Source organism: Plectropomus leopardus, chromosome 16 (genome assembly GCF_026936395.1).
Source record: "Plectropomus leopardus strain MGB_pleo_1.0 chromosome 16, ASM2693639v1, whole genome shotgun sequence".
NCBI lineage: Eukaryota > Metazoa > Chordata > Actinopteri > Perciformes > Serranidae > Plectropomus > Plectropomus leopardus.
The window spans coordinates 22,788,203-22,804,907 of record NC_142191.1 but is presented as its reverse complement, the minus strand read 5'-3'; the positions used below and the strand labels follow the sequence as shown (position 1 = coordinate 22,804,907).

Genomic DNA, 16,705 nt, shown 5'->3' with positions numbered 1-16,705 from the left:
TAGGGGCTTCACCTTCACCAGAGAACCTCTGGACTCTTTTGCTATTCAAACATAATCTTTATCTTCTCTTAATCTCCAGCAACAATAAGGCTGTGATATTGTTTTTCTTCACTTTATCACACAGGTGTCAGTGTTGTGGCATATTTTTAAAGTAGCATGATCAAATTCATAATAAACGGTAGGGACTTTGCTACGGACATAAAAAAAAAAAAACCTAATCAAACTATGGGTTAAAGTGTGTGAAGCTTAGTACGAGCACACACACTTGACATGTTCAGACCCTTCAATAGCAGCGAGAGAGGAATAAAAGGCATCCAAAAAATCCAGACATGGGAGAAACATGGGGAAAGGGTGCTGGTTGCCATGACAACAAAGAGGCTTTTAGCACCAAGGAGAAGGGGCTGAGGGATTTTAGCTCTCATTAGCCTGTGAAGATCAAGAGGGGTGGAAATTGTGGCTTCTTTTTTCAAGAGGGGCTGCACTTCAGGAATGCTCAGTGCATGTTTGCCTGACGAGGTGCTGGTGATTAAACCAGTGGTAAACGTGAAAAAAGTTTCAAAGCATGGCTGGTTTCAAACTTACTCGAGTCAATTGCAGAATAGATCCAAATGATCCAATAAAAATAGTTCAAACCAGATCTTGTGGTTTCATTCTGCTGGCTACTTAAAAGGATAAGGTTAGCGATATTCTATATTGTTGCTGTCCATAAAATACCATGAATGAGAAACAAATATTGCCTGTGCATCCCAAGCTTGATGTATTTCTTCCTCCTCTTCCTGTATTCCACTGAGCTCCATTGTAGGGCTACCCGATAGTCGAAAATTCGAATAATCAGTGGGAGACTACTCAGTCGACTGAAATTGCTTCAAGTTGAGCAGACTTTTATCTTGTTATTTAGTGTGCTGTTTACCAAAATGTCCCCAGATTTAGCTGCATGAGTGAGCGCTCCTCACTTTCATGCTGCTCTCCGGTACAGAAGGATGTCGACCCAGACTCAGGGTGAGTCAGAGTGAGTCAGACGCAGCTGCCCAGAGGAAGAGACGCTTTGACCGGTCAAGGTCCAAGCTAACATTATCTTCTGCCTTCTTCGTGGAAGTGGTGAATTTACACCTCAAAGCAGCTTCATAAGATATAGTCTGTAGCTTTATTTTGATATCTAGTGTTGGCAAAAAGTGTTGAAAATTGCTGATCCGTCGTTAGTGAAGTTAACATGCATTAGCTGGGAGGGCTAAATTGACTTGTTTTACTATATCACACAAACATGCTGTCACCCTGAACATCTTGCCGAATCCCTACAACACTCAATATGAAACAAAGGAAGAAACGGTTAAATATTTGTATTGAACAGCCAAATTCATACATAATTCTGAGTCAGTTGTCTTCATTACAGATAGGACAGCTTAAGTGTGAAGGAGGAGAGAAAGGGAACGATATGCAGCAGAGGGCCGCGGGCTGAAGTCGATCCCGCGATTGCTGCAGCCAGGACACACAGTCTCTGTACATGGGGCATCAGCTCTACCAGGTGAGCTACTAGACACCCCAGCCCGAATGCATTATTATCCAAAATCTATTTATTTGTGTTTTTCAGCACTGTGTCCACTTTTGTAGCTTCTCCTTGGATGCCTGCTGCTTATGGTCTAACAGCTGCTTGCTTTCATAAAGCCGTGCCTCAACCTCGCCTGCATACTTTTTTTCCCAGAAACGTCTCAACCAGAGCAAAATAAAACAGAGAGAGGGTAGAATCTCTGAAGTACAATACACCACCACAAATTCCTAGTGGGTCATATGTGATGATTGAGATATATTACTTTCTTTATATTTTTTGTTGCTAATTTAAAAAAATCCCTCATGGTATACATTTAAGAACACATCAGTGAGTTACACTGTTGCAACATGTGACATATATGTACTGTAGTTTATTTCTAGTCAATTCCAGATACATTGACATGTTGCCATAAATCCTCATGGTGCATTAAATGTGTTTATATCTGCCTCTGAAAATAGTCCTCAACAAATGCAATATTTACTCCTGTTTGAGGAATGTTGACTTAAAACTATACTTACCAGCTGTTTTAGGAAATGACTGAGCTTTTGCCACTTAATATTTGTGAGCTGTTTTTTTAAGACTTACGCTTACACTTACAACGCCTCGCATAGTATAAGTACCTTCAATATAAAACTGAGCAGTGGGGAACAAATATGCTGCTATTAAAAATGAAGAAGACTACAAAAATAAAAATACACCAATGAACATATTTCTCACAAGAAAATTATTTTTCATAACATGAACCTGTAATGTATTATTCAGTATGCAACACACTCCCCCATCTACCTGGTCATATAATCACACAAGCTTGCAGCATGTGTGGCTGTCTGTGTTTGACCTCAGGTGAAGCCAAGTTTCTGTCTTTGATCTGAAGGTTTACACAGAGCCAAAGTGAAGGTTTGTCCACAGTGAGATTCCTATTTAAATTTTAAACCACACAAATACATGCCTACTGAGATAACATGGAGGGTGCTGGTGAGAATAATTGTACAGTCAAGAAGAACATTTGCTATTAAAACTTAGCTCAAAAACAAAATAAGTACATATTTTTTTGGTCCTATATCTGCAATATTTATATTTATCAGTGATACCCAAAGAACCCTGAGTCTCTTAATCAGACAGTTGTTTGGTTACAGGGTTCTCAGTGTAATTAAGAGTTCTTTTTTCAAACCGACTTTAAGTCTCAGTGGAAAAAACAAAAATATATGCATAATCTGTTATACCAAGCATCTGGTAAGAGTATCTGTGGGCTTCAGAGAGTCAAACTTTATAAATTTTTAATGCTACCTGTGGTTCTGTTTGTTACAAATTATCCACCTTAAAATAAGACAAACAAAAATAATGACGCCCAATAGAGAAAGCGTTGTGGTGGGCTAACCCTATCCCACAAGGAGGCGAATAGACTTCCCCTCGAAAATAAGGCACACTGCTTCATTAGAGGTTCTATATGGATCATTTAGAGCATTAACATTGCAGCAAACAACAATTTGTAGAAATCATGGACTAATAACATCCTGAGCAGAGAATGAAGTCAAGCTCCCCTCTGTGTGTGTTGAAATCTGAGCTCGTGCGCATGCATGTGTGTATCAAACTGGCTCGCTAATCACTGCCGCTCTACACTGCGCTTTAATGGCCTGCACCGCTCAAACCAACAATAGCGGAGCATTAACGTAGAGGAAGCCTCATGCCCACTTTCCAGTTCCTCCCCAAGTTAATACCATTAGCTCTGTCTTTACTGTTGCCGTTCTTGGCACTGTTAGCACTGTTAGCTGCTAGCTCCCAGCTTAGCCACCTCCATGTTGAGAGTCACGTGCAGACAATTCCACTCAGACACTCAATCATACAGCAGGTATGCTCTAAGTGTCACAAACAGCTCCTTTGAAGTATAATGTATGTAGGTATGTTTTTTATCAAGTAGCCAGGATTGTGAAGCTTTTTAACCGTTTGTACTAACAAAGCAGTTTGCCCTCAATTTCAGAAGGTAATCTATCCCATTCCTTGTAGACAAGAAACACAGAAAAATAAATTAAGTTAGCAAAGCCAGTGACTCTGTAATTAAACATTGTAATGAAATGTCTGTGCACCATGAGAATGGGAAAGTCTTTAAAAATAAATGTTTGAGGGCATTCAGTTCAGCTGTGTGGAACATACAAAACAAGCTTAATATATTAATGATTCCTGTTGTGCATTCATGTAAAATCAGACATGCATTTGGTTTGGTGCCTCTGGTGTAATTTTTTATTATCACAATGATTTAATATTTTTTTACTTCACTGGAGAGCTTTACTGACCTTTAAGCTACAGGGGATTGTGTTTTCCACTAAATAAAAATTAACATGTAAGGTGATTAAATGCAGCTTTACATCACAGAATAAAATCAAGCAACTGGTATTTGAAGATCCAGTATAGCATGAAAGTCGCACCACAGCACCTCATGCATGAGCTACTTCATAATCCAATAGATGCATGAGTCAGGACAAGTCCCAATTATCTCATGCATTAATAGCCACGGCTAGATCTTCTTCCTGTGATGGTTTAGCTTCTAAAGTGTGTGCAAAACTGCTGCATGTTTTATGGTCCTGTGGTGAAGTGTCATCTAGAACAATGAGTGCAACAGGAGATATCTGTTGCCAGCTGCCATCTGACTGTACCTCCTTTTGTAGTGGCATCAGTTTGAGTCAGCATTTATTCATTATCTATACATTTCCCACTCTGTTTTTGTCTGTAAAAGGCCCTGAAAACTTTTTATCTTTTTAGTTTTCTTTCGACTGTTGGTCATGTGGGTGTGTATTGGAAAGCATCATCCCCATAGAAAAAGTATATCACATTGTAGCAATACAATAGTATGTATATATGGTGAAGTGCCTCTGAACACAAACACCTTACCAAAACATTCATTCAACTCTTATCACTGCACTCTGCTTTTTTGGTAACTTTTTCCTCAATTCATTTTTTTTTTTTTTTTCTTTGTCTGTGTGTTTTATGGTGTTTTTAATGTATGAGTACCATTTCCTAAGCGGGCTGATAAACAATGACACTAAAATTAAGCTGTGTGGAAGTTTCACACAGAAGTTGCTATGTTCACCGCCAAACAGTAAAACAACAGATTAACTCATAACTTGTTGGTTTAAGGAAGTTTTACTTGTCTTGCTCACAGGATGTAGACTCAGCCTGTCATTAGCCACCTATCTAGAGTATTAACACTTTCAAAATCCCCCAACACTGTTTGAAACTATTGCATAGCCAGATCTATGTCCACACTTCATTTTAGCACTACTCAAAACACTACCAACCTCCAACCTGGCAACCTACAGGCTAAAAGGTATTTTAATGTTTCATGGGGCGTTTTCTTTTGCAGAGATATAGCCATCAAAACAAGTTCACTCCTGACACTCTTTAGCAAGGGCGCCATTGCTGCATCCTTCGACTTGGTGCCATCCAAGATGATTTTGACTGGTTTGAAGAAGTAAAAACAACCGAAAGCAATTTCTCCCTTCATGCGGAATTATGATGGGTTCAGTTAGACCTTTCTCCAGCTGTGGCACAGCGCAAGATAGCTCTGCTATGTGAGATTACAATTACACTAATACCTCAAAATTAACATGGTATGACTTGACTTATTGCCATTAAAATGCTACATTTAGCACATTAAGCAACCCACACAGAGGCACTGAGTGTATGTTTGTCAGTGGATCTGTCAGTCTGGGTGGCAAATGAATAGAGCATCTTGTTCCTTTCACTTGGCTTCTGGATGTTAATAGGAGTGGGCTGACTGACAGGCACAGACAGAGCGAGTGAGTCAGCAAGGCTCTAAACAAGTCAAAGCTATTGTGATTCAGGAAGCCTTTAAAAAGACAGCAAAGGAATGCTCAGCAGCCATCATGGCTTTGCACACACAACCGAGACACATTTGCACCTGTGTAAGTAAAAATACGTTCTTGCACAGAATGCTTTATATCTCTCTTAAATCTCCCTATTGTAGCACATTAACCTTAAAAAATAAACCTTAATTTAAAGCTTACTGAACCTTTAAGATACAAGATGCAACTTTTCTCACACATTAATTTATAATCCTTTCCAATAATTATATTTTTATAGTAGAGTGTTTATTTTAATTTTTACTGCAATCCTACCCTTAATTTGAACCTTTAACTTACAACTAAGGACAGCTTTTCCTTTTTGGACAAATTTTTTTACCCATTTAAACAGCCTTTTCACTTATGATTTCTGTTCTTTATATATATAGGAACATACAAACACATACGTGCACACACACACACACGCACACACACACAGCCCAGCTTATTTCTCTCTTATCCACAGAAATCCTTTCATCAGCCTTTCAGTGCTGGGTAATCAAAGTATAAAGAACCATGTCAGTCTGCTATTGCCAGAGGCTGAAGCGTGTGTGTGTGTGTGTGTGTGTGTGTGTGTGTGTGTGTGTGTGTGTGTGTGTGTGTGTGTGTGTGTCCATGTCAGTGTTAGTGTGTGTGTGTGTGTGTGTGTGTGTGCAGTCACCAGGTGCTAATCCGATACCATGTGCCTCCCCACTGATGTTAAGTTATGTGGAAAAAAAAATACCAATCTCACCTCAGGCCGAATGTGTGAGACTGCTCATAGTGAAACAGGGAATGAATCTTTGCGTCTGAATTCACAGCAATCAGCCTGTCAATCAGATCCTGTGGAGTAAAATAAGAGGTTGTGAAAAAAAAATGGCAGTTAAGGTGCAAAAAAAGACAACTGTGGATATTCACGATGTGCAAGGTGAAAAATGTACATCAGCCTCAGTGTGCTGGGGGCTTTGGTAGGAGGGGGGCCTTTGTGAGGTGAAACAAATGCATGTGTGGTGGTTGGAGGCAAAATAAAAAGTGCAAACATGCCCTCAAATGGCTGAATGAGGCATTGCATAAGGTCTGCACTGCACGGTGTGAAAAACACTCACAGGAATGGAGGTTGGCACCTCTCGCAGGGTGTATTCACTCTTGTTGGCGAGCAGCTGGCGGCCCAGGAGCTCCCACACCGATTGGGAAGAGGAGAGCAAGTTCACCAAGGACAGGAAGGACTGGAGAGACAGAAAGTAAGACAAACAGAAAAGTCAATGAGAGGGTTAGAAAAAGCAAGAAAGATGGCAAGAGAGATAGGGTCAAAGACTTAAATAAAACTAAACTCAGAAAGAAAACTTAAGTAGAACTGTTTTTGAAAGATGATCAGACATGTAGTCATTGTTGATCAGAAACAGAGAATCAGATGATGTCTGATGTACTTTCGTTGTCACTGTGCCGTCTATCTATTGTGTGTATTTATGTGTTTGGTGTTACTTTGTTTCTGTATTTTGAAGAAATACCTGTGAGGGTTTGGTTTTAAAACTAAATTTAACAAGAATAATGGAGAGATCGGATACTCAACTAGCCAGTAAATGCTAATATCATAGTATTGACAACGTGAGGGCATGGGCAATATCTATTTTTTCATACCTTCATACTTTTCTGACATTTCATATATGCAAAATGTGGTGGTTAAAAAAAACAAAAACAAAAATGCTGAGCTGCTGGTGATTTAAGTCACTGTCTGGCCTACAAGGTTTTTTTGGGGGGGCATCAGCCCACCTAAACGAGTCTAGCTCTGTTTAAATACAGGCCCACAGAAAGATGAATAGTTAGGAAATAAGCATCTTTCATACTGGAGAACGCGATGACACTTGTTGCCACGGCCAATACCGACACATCAGTGGGTTGCATGGAGACAATTAATAATAAAATCATGCAGCAAATAAACAGCCTCAGAGCTGGAGAAGTCATCTGAAAATAAAGTTACCATACTGTGTAAAAGTCTTCGGCCACCTTAAACTTTATTTTAGCAAAGTTATAATGATAATACGTATTTATGTCTCAGTAGTCCCCTTATCAAAATATAACTAGAACATACAGATAATATTTATACAATATTAAAAACACAAATTCATATTCAAATTTATTTCAGAATTAAACATCTTCAACAGGCTAAAGTTGCAAGTATTTAGTGTGACCTCCTTTTCCACTTAGCATGTCTTGAACTGTCTTAGGCAGACAATATGAGATAAACATTAGTAATCTTCTTTAAGACATGACCAAAGCCCCATATTGATTGTTTGCACTACCTTCTGTTATGGTTGTACGATCCATGTTTCACACAAAATCTTGACTTCAGTCTGAAGAAGCCATTTTGTTCTGACTTTTTTGGTGTTCCAATGCATTGTGCATGTTTTCTGCATTCCTTGTTTGTATCTTCATAAAGAGATTGAAAAATAAATATACATGTATCCTCGTTACAACTTTCCCAAAACAACAAATCTATGAAGGCCCAAGACTGTTGCACAGCACTGTATAAGTAACAATACGTCCAAGCAGACACATTTTTCTTTTTTATTAGTAACGTTATCCCCACCACTCACAGTTGCCATCTTTTTTCAGCTTCGCTTCTTGTTCCACCAGTGGGACATCACCTCAATACAGCATCTCCCCTGTCCCCTTGAGAAAACTCATTTTTTTCATTCTGTTGTTATGTATAATTAACACACACGCATACTTGGATCAAATGTAGAAAGATGCCAGAATTAAAAGTCGCCACAGCACAGCTGCCTGAGGAGTCTGGGGTTCAGTGCCTTGCCCTCCAGTGGCAAGCCCAAAGACTGAGCTACTGCCGCCCCAAGAATACATATATCTAGAAGTTCTCAGTGTATTTTGTCTGATCAGAACATTTAAAAAAAGCAGAAAAAAGGATGTTACGGGAATTAAATTATGCTGATATAAAAACGCACACAATGAAATTAAATCTGAACATGTGAACAGAACAGTAACCTGAAGAATAATAAAAACCAAGTCCTCCTCCTCTCATCACTTGATCAAGGAGAGCGGGGAAAACTCATGGGAATCAAAGAAAAACAATGATGTATGCCCACATGTGCACACTCACACATACATGAAAGTAAGAATTTTAAATTCTATTGAGCAGATTGAAAGGAACAACAAAGCCTTTTGACAACTGCAGTGATTGTAAAAATATATAAAAGGTATGTTTGCCTGAAGTCCGTTCTTTCATCTGCTGCTGCCTGTTTGATGTGCTGTTTAAAATGCTGCTGATTCCCCTACCATACCGCTATGTCCACATCGGAGCTCATTTGAGAAAAATTCTGCTGTAATTCGTCCATGCTACAAATGTATTTTGTCACACACTTTTTTAATGCCACATTTATTTGTTTCCAAAGGTTCTGGGGCTCTGTTACCACGTACTGGCTGGGATGGACTTGAAGGTCTGAGTGTATGTATGTAACCTGGCAGCTGACCCACTGATAAGGCAGGCTTTAAAGTCACCAGTGGCAGGACACAGTTCACACTTCACTGGCGGTCTGTATTCACTTGGCTAGTTTCTCTGAGAGAGACGACTTGGCTCCTGTCAGAGCTTGGCATCAGACACACACACACACACACACACACACACACACACACACACACACATACACACACACACACACATATACAGACAGACATGCTAGAGCTTCAAATGAAAGTTTGAGCCTGTCCTGAACTTACCCTGAAAATGTGGCCCAAACTTGTACCAAATCTAAAAATGCAGCCTTATGCAACAGAGAGTGAACTGTTACTACACTCCTGTTTGAGGTTGAACTGAGACACATGAGGTTACATTTTCAGTCTGTGGGCAGCAGTTTAGTTTGATCCTATTTCAGTCTGGCATAAAATGGCTCAGTTAATCACACACAGTACCTTGAGGCAACTCCTGTCTATGGGGTCCATGGGTGTGGGCTTGGGACGGACCACCCCGACATCTTCTCTGCCGCACTCAAGAACAGACCACAGCTCTACTACCAGTGCCCGCACAAAACCTGCAACACAGTATCAAGCCAGTAGTTTCAATATGGGTGTGAAGCTGAGCAATGTACTGCTGTAGATGGGGGCAGCCCCAAAATGTATTTAAGCCACCTAAAAAAAATCAGTATCAGTTGACATGTATGTTATATTTGGAATATTTTCACCACTCTACCTTTCCCTCAGACAGCTCTTTCCAATTAGGAACTAAAGCTGTCATATCACTCTGTTCAAAGCCACCAGGCTCCATTGACAAGAGCTAAAACTTCAACTTGCGGAACTCTGCTGGTCTACTGCTGCCACGATCAGCAGTTTGTTTGTAATATTATTTCACTTTGGTGCAAAATAACCCTTTAAAACACAGACGCTGAACAATAACACGAACAGACTAACTACTCAAGTCAGTGGTGGGCCAGTAGCTCCCATGTTCTGTAAGGTAATACTACTGTTTTTCTCAGGGCTGTCTTGACAGCAAGGTAAGTGAAAATATTCCTAAAATGGCATACAGTTAAAGTGATATATATTTTTTGAGGCGGGCTTTTTTTCAAGTGGCTTAAATACATTTTGTTGCTGCCCCTGTCCAGAGCAGTACATTGCTTAGCTTCTGTAACTGTACTCCAGCATGCGTCTCCAAACTGGATGCATGCAGACCGTCATCTACTCTTTGTAAAAAAACTAACTATGAATATGTAGGTTACATTACCCCGTTCAAAAAAGCCAATCTATCCCTTTAAGCATTAAAGGTCTAATATTTCATCATGCAAAACTAATATCTGCGTTCTATTAATATTTACGGTACAATGTTTTAATAAAGTAACATTTTAAAACGTCAAAATTTAGGATAACTTAAATATAACTTTAGGTACTTTGTTTATAAGTGACAGTAGAGACAGGAAATATGGCAGGAGAGAGAAAGGGTAATAATATGGAGCAAAGGTCCCCAGCCAGATGCAAACTGTGTTCACTCTGGGGTACTCATGCTCAAAATATTACACATTTATAATTTCAAATTTACAATTTAATTTCATAATGACAAACTTTATCGGTTGCATGCCACTATCTCTGTTCATGTCTCTTTTTTCCACAATGCATCAATATGTACCTGATATGTGGAACGTATGAGTCAACTACACTTGTAAAAATGTGTTACAAGAGGCATTAAAATGAGATTTACATTTATTTTCTGACTGTCTGACTGACTTTTCAGACATACAGTTAATCCTTACAAACACTTGACAGTTAACACCTCATCTTGCTCCTTCTTCATCCACTTATCCTGTCACAAGCAATCTGAAAAAGATGTTGCTCCCTTGGCTGCTGAATGCCAACTGTGATACGTAAGACTTGTATGCCAAGTTGTTTTTGTCTGGTCGCCATAAAGCAGGCAAAGTGTTTGTGCAAGTGCTCTTGTACCTGAACTGTGCAAAGCTGCCACCCCTGGCGCAGTTGCTGCCACCTGTGTCACCATCACCCCATATCCAAACTTCTCACAGCGGCTCACCTGCAGAAAACACACACAGAATACCCAAAATATTGCAGTACTTAATCTTTTTCGCTTATTCAAGTTAAAAAAAGAATGAGAGGTTTGGACAGGACAGACAAGACAAGACGAGTTTTAATGTAAGGGGCGAGGGAAACAGGGCTTTATTTTGGAAGAAATGGAGAATAAATGGTAAATTTGGCATTTGTGATTCAGTATGCAAACTCAGTCATGACATGGCTAGAATCCTGAAAAGGCACCACATAATGTAGTTTGGTACGCTGAAGAGAAATCAAATTGCAAATTGATTTTTGAGTGTGCAGGCTCTTCATTAATTACAACACAATGTCACAACTAAAAATAGACAAAATATAATTACATTCTATAATTAAAGTGAAATGCCAAACGAGAGAAGCAATTACAAGAGTGTGTAAACAATGGCAGTAAATTAAGCCCACAGGGGATTAGCTAAGGTTTGCTGTAAGACTGAGAGTGCGTGCGTGTCTACAATATGAATCATGGACAATACTATGTATGTTAGGCATATGTAGAGTCCAGAGATTAATAAATTAAAGCCACCTTGGGAGTAGCAGCATGTAACAGCCTACAGGCTACTGGTGAATACTGAACAGTCTTCAGGAAATATGACCGTGGCCTTGAGGAGCAGCAGGAACAACAAATTACCACATCTTCTGCAGAGTGAATTAGGGGAACGGATGACATGGGCCAACAGAATGAATAAAGGCTTTACAATAGATTATGTTCTGCTGGGTGGAACATTATAGAATATATAACACCCTTGCCACACTGCATGCATGAATACTTTACTGTAGATGGCATGCAGAAATAAAACTAACTCTAAGTTTTAAATGTAGATTTAATCTTGCTATTATCATGTGTTTGGTAACTTTTCAATTTAATTCAATGAAAATAAACATAATTGATTTAACAGCCTGTTTGTAATGATTTTTTTCTAACCCTACCATGGCTTCAGGGTTAGCTTACTGTAACTCAGTGTGGCAAAGAATCACTTGAACAGCATAATATTACTTTGGCGCGTTGACGCTATCAAGAAAGATTAAAAATCGAATCACTGCCAAAGTTAATTCTTCCAGGCCTTCCATAAAGGTGATGAAACCGTTCGATCAAACTACATCAGCATCAGTGCCTATCAGCAATCCTGCGGCGAAGTCCTATGATTTGTAAACTTAGATGCATATGAAGTTGGTATGGTAAAGTTATATAAACAGCTTACATTTTAACTTGAAATCTAGTACCAGCGCTTTTACAACTAAATGATTCTGGCAACATGTGAAATTCCTTTAATGTTAGATATTTGGCTGGTTCCAGATGAGTCAGGCCAGCTCAGAATCGATCAGTGCCGATCATTGCACAATTGAAGTCGGTTAAATTTGTCTCTGACTTTATTCTGACTTGCTCTGACGTCACATGTGGACAATAATAACCTTAAAATGTTGAGGTGGATGCAAATTTTTAGAGCCAGGCAGTGCAGTTGCTATCCACCAACTTCAAGATCCAGGGCATGATGGGAAATACCTGGCTCTCACCAATTTTAACAGTTGATTGGTTTAGATGTTGACTCCAAAATATAACATTATATAAACTTTTAATTTTGTTGAATTGGAGAGATTTTGATTTCATTTGTCTAATTTGAAGGTTTATTCTATTAAGAGAACACATGTTATGTGACTGATGGTGACGTATAGCAATCTAATCTAATCTGAATTAATCTATATTACGAATCATAAACTATTATACACTGGACTGTTTTACATCTGTGTCTGACTATTAATGTTTTTAATTTATTTATGTTGTTTGAGGGAGTCAGGCCAGCTCAGCCGATTTATATACAGCAACAAACTGATATGATGCTGATTCACATGAGAATTCATGTAAAATGGATGGTAGAGAAAAAACAGAAATTACAGAGAGCCTGTAAAGGATTTTAATAGACTCTCTGTCATAATTAAAACAACTGGAGACTGCACACACTGATATATGAGCCTGAGAACATTTTAATAAATGTTTCTGTGAATTACTGTACAGACTGAAGGCTGCTGGAAAGTGCCTGACTTGAAGCAGGACGTTGCTGTAAAAGAACATTTGGCTCCAGGCACCTACAGTCTATGAATAAAGGCTGGAAAAAAAAAATCCTAAATGTGTGCAAGAGAAGCACACTTGGCAACCTGGGTGCACATAAAAGTGGTGAGGTAAAACACAAAGTTTTGAACACTATTATTAAAAGGAAAAGTACTGTGTTTGTTATTACCTGGAGTTTTTTAGTAAAGCGAGAGAACATATAGGAGACGCACTCATTGATTGCTCCTGTCTGCTGAAGCAGCAGAAGGCCTTTAGGAGTTGCAGCAAAGTTCAGCAGGCTGTCCAACAATGTCTCCTCCCAGATTAGCCTGTTCCAACGTTGAAGACAAAGACAGGCCATCCCATGCGTTACTATCAGAGATGCTAGGCAGAGATGCTGTTGGTGTCAACAAAGTACAACCTGATTATATGGTCTCTTGGCAATCATTGACCATACTGCCTCTGAACCCCAATTAAGGTCAACATCTTGATTCTGCTGCACACAGTTTAAGTGGTTGTAATAACAAAAAAATATTGTAGCTACACAATATTTCTGTGCCAGTGATTTGCATTTTATAGTAGCTGTCACTGAGGTGTTACCAATGCACAAACAGTATATTGCTATACTTTGGAAACATATTTTGGTGTCATGCTGCATGCTTTGTGATCAGTTAAAATATATTTTCTTTTATGTAAACATATTAGCAAGTACTGGATATGTTTATACATATCATAAAAAGAACTTACTGTAGTCTTTATATTACATAGCCAAAAACAGGTTATATGGAGAAACAATCACTCAGACTTTTATTTTGATAATTCTGTCTCTAAGTCGTTGGACGACGGGGTGGAAAAACATCACTGTGTGTCTTAAAATGTCCAAGTTCAGTGTCTGTTATACATGCATTAAGACTAATCACAACTTTACTTGCAGAGATTTGAATGAAGTATTCAAAGTGGCCTCACATGTTCTGCAGCTCCTGGTTGGATGCTCCGGCTGTGGCTCCAGGCACCGGGGTCAGAACCCTCTCTGACAATGAGCTGGTCTAAAAACAAAGAAGGAAAAAAATATTTTAATATCACTCTGTGTATGAGTGTTTGGGCACCTTTGAAGCTTTGACCACAATTATTAAAAGTCTTCTTCACACTATGCTCCTACAACAGAGGGAGACTTAGAAGCAGCTGGCTTTTTGTTAAAGATTAAATTAATTCAAACCCACAGATTAATGTTGAACAACTTCTGAGTCAAGGCAGAACATTTTGTAACCCAGTTGTATTTTGATTTCATACAGTGTTCAACCTTGCTGCATCTTTTCTGTGACTTTACTGGACTTTATTACTTTACTGTAATTTCTGAACTATTGGTCTACTACCAGACTTTTATGTTTTGTCCTGAGTTTGTATTTCTGTTATTATTAATCATTTAATTTTCTAAAATAAAAAAAACCCACATAGGGACCATGTACAGCGAGTGTGTCATTACTGGGAAATGAAACTAACGGTGTCATATTTTTTAAATTTGAATTGGTTTTTATTTAGAATTTTACAGAAAGACAACTCTCATAAGTATCATGACATAAAAAAATCCCAGAGGATACCACGTAAAATCATTAATAAAAGACTTATTTTTATAAGTGGTCCTAATACATAAAGAGGGGTCTTGATTCACCCTGAAGGGGTTCATTTTACAGTAATGACCCACTCACTGTACATAATCCCACTTATTACACAACCACGTACTAAAGAGATCAATTATTTGACACAAAATTTGGATTCAAAAATTATCCTATTGATTTAAAAATAATTTTATTGCTCCCGCTAAGCATCTATGATCAAAACAGCGTCCATTGCAAAAGTCTGCTATTCAGAAATGACAACGTAGAATTCTGTAACTGGCCAGTCAGAATTAGACACTGAACAAAGCCACGTAAAAATGTACGCGTTAGTTATGTGTTAGTTAGTGTCTGCTGCATCTTTAACAAACTAAATGAGGGCAAAGAAAACTGAACTAACAGACTGGATTCATCTCAGTTCCTCTCTGTATTAGCACAATCTGACAACACTGAAAATCAGGGCCAAAACTGTCATTCTAATCAATCTAACCTTTGACTGTTGTTTTCCCTGTGAACTAATTAAAACTAAATTCTTCCTTGAGATGCCTCCCACAAGCTTTAGGAGCCATGTCAGTGTGTGTTGTGTTGTTTTATAGCGGGTGGACTGAGGTTAACGTTGTTGTTGCACGATGTCACTACGAAAATAGGTGTGGACTTAGATTTGATGCATCATATCGTACGTGCTGTCCGGTGCATGATAGTACAATACATGCAGAATGATCATTAATATTTAACACATACTGGGGTAAAGGCAGGAGGAAGTCAGTGGGGAAATGTTTTTTACTGATGCCACAGTGTCTCATTGAAGTTAATTTTTGACATGAATGTTTTGAATAACAAAGGAGTGAGACAGAAAGTGGGACTGTATTTACAGATATCTACTTTGAGATATTACTGATGTTTCCTGCCTGTTCCATCCAGTTTCACTACTTGTCTTTTCTATGTTTCCTCTGGAGAGGGAGTTATTGAGAGTTATTTTTGGTTTTGGTTGCAGATTCAACTGTGTCTGTTTTTTTGTTTTCAGTTTTGTTTTTCCCTATACTGTGTTACTAAAGGTATTCTGATTTTGATGTGTTGTCTTGACAAACACAGTATTCTAAAAATTAAATGGAGCACATTACAATCGGTTGTTAATTCTCTCCATTTGGTAAGCAGTGATGCCACTTTTCTCGCTGCAGTGAATGAATAAAGAGGGAATACAACATTCATCAAGGAAATGAAACATGACAGGAATATTCTAGCCAGTGAAAATGATCATTAGACATGGACATCCCTCCATTAGATACTATACAAAAAAAAGATTTAGATACAGCCTTTATCTCCCATCTTTTACATGTTTTCACAGCGGGATTAGTCAGGCAGTGCTCCTCACAAAAGGGCCTCATTTCTTGCATTTACAGAATCTGCGTGGAATAAACAACCAATTCCAACAACAACACCAATATTATGATGCTTAATTGTTTTTCGTATGTGTTTAATAATTCGATTTTTAATACTGTTTTTGTTGCATCAAGCGCTTTACCATTGTGAAACTGCAAGATCCTCAGGTGAATTTTACAAAACAAGCACAACACTTTCCTAAATATTAACCTTTTTTTTTTCTTTTTTATCTGAAACTTTTCCCAGAAACCAGTGAAGACTTTTATCAGGCTATTATTAAACCAGTTAAACCTGAGGGAAAACCTCAGCCAGTGAGTGTTTGAATCTGAAAGCTTGATCTGTATTGTATTGACAAATTATATGCAGGTACCTTTTTCCATGCAGCAGCAACAGCCTTGTGCAGGCCGTAGGGTCGGAGCACCTGCAAACCCTCACAGGTGTTGTATATCTGCCTACAGACGAAGATAAAGGCTCCGCAAGATGTATGGGACAAGTCAGATTCACTTAGTGATGACAGCTCCTTATCCAGCAGCCTGAGGGTGAACTGTACAATGACATGAGCGGGGAAGGTTCTGCAGAGGAGAGGGGAAACAGACAAAGAGAAGTGCGCTGAGAGGAGATACAAGACAGATTTTAAATGTGTATATGCGGTGTTGTGCTTAGAGAAATGTCGGGGGAGTCGGGGCATGTTTCAAGTACTTTCTGTTCCTGTTGTTTTAATTCT

At 38.7% G+C, this 16,705-nt stretch overlaps 1 protein-coding gene across 5 annotated transcripts in view; it reads right to left on the bottom strand.

The window, feature by feature from the left end:
- Positions 1 to 16,705, bottom strand: part of tbc1d32 (TBC1 domain family, member 32) — an 86,814-nt gene that overhangs the window by 53,511 nt on the left and 16,598 nt on the right. For all 5 annotated transcript variants that reach the window (XM_042503384.2, XM_088089251.1, XM_088089252.1 and 2 more), the window contains exons 17-23: positions 16,352 to 16,553; positions 13,955 to 14,034; positions 13,179 to 13,317; positions 10,822 to 10,909; positions 9,307 to 9,425; positions 6,489 to 6,608; positions 6,137 to 6,225 (exon numbers count right to left, since the gene is read on the bottom strand). In XM_042503384.2, coding sequence (XP_042359318.1) covers positions 6,137 to 6,225; positions 6,489 to 6,608; positions 9,307 to 9,425; positions 10,822 to 10,909; positions 13,179 to 13,317; positions 13,955 to 14,034; positions 16,352 to 16,553 — 837 coding nt within the window. The remainder of the gene's footprint in view (positions 1 to 6,136; positions 6,226 to 6,488; positions 6,609 to 9,306; positions 9,426 to 10,821; positions 10,910 to 13,178; positions 13,318 to 13,954; positions 14,035 to 16,351; positions 16,554 to 16,705) is intronic.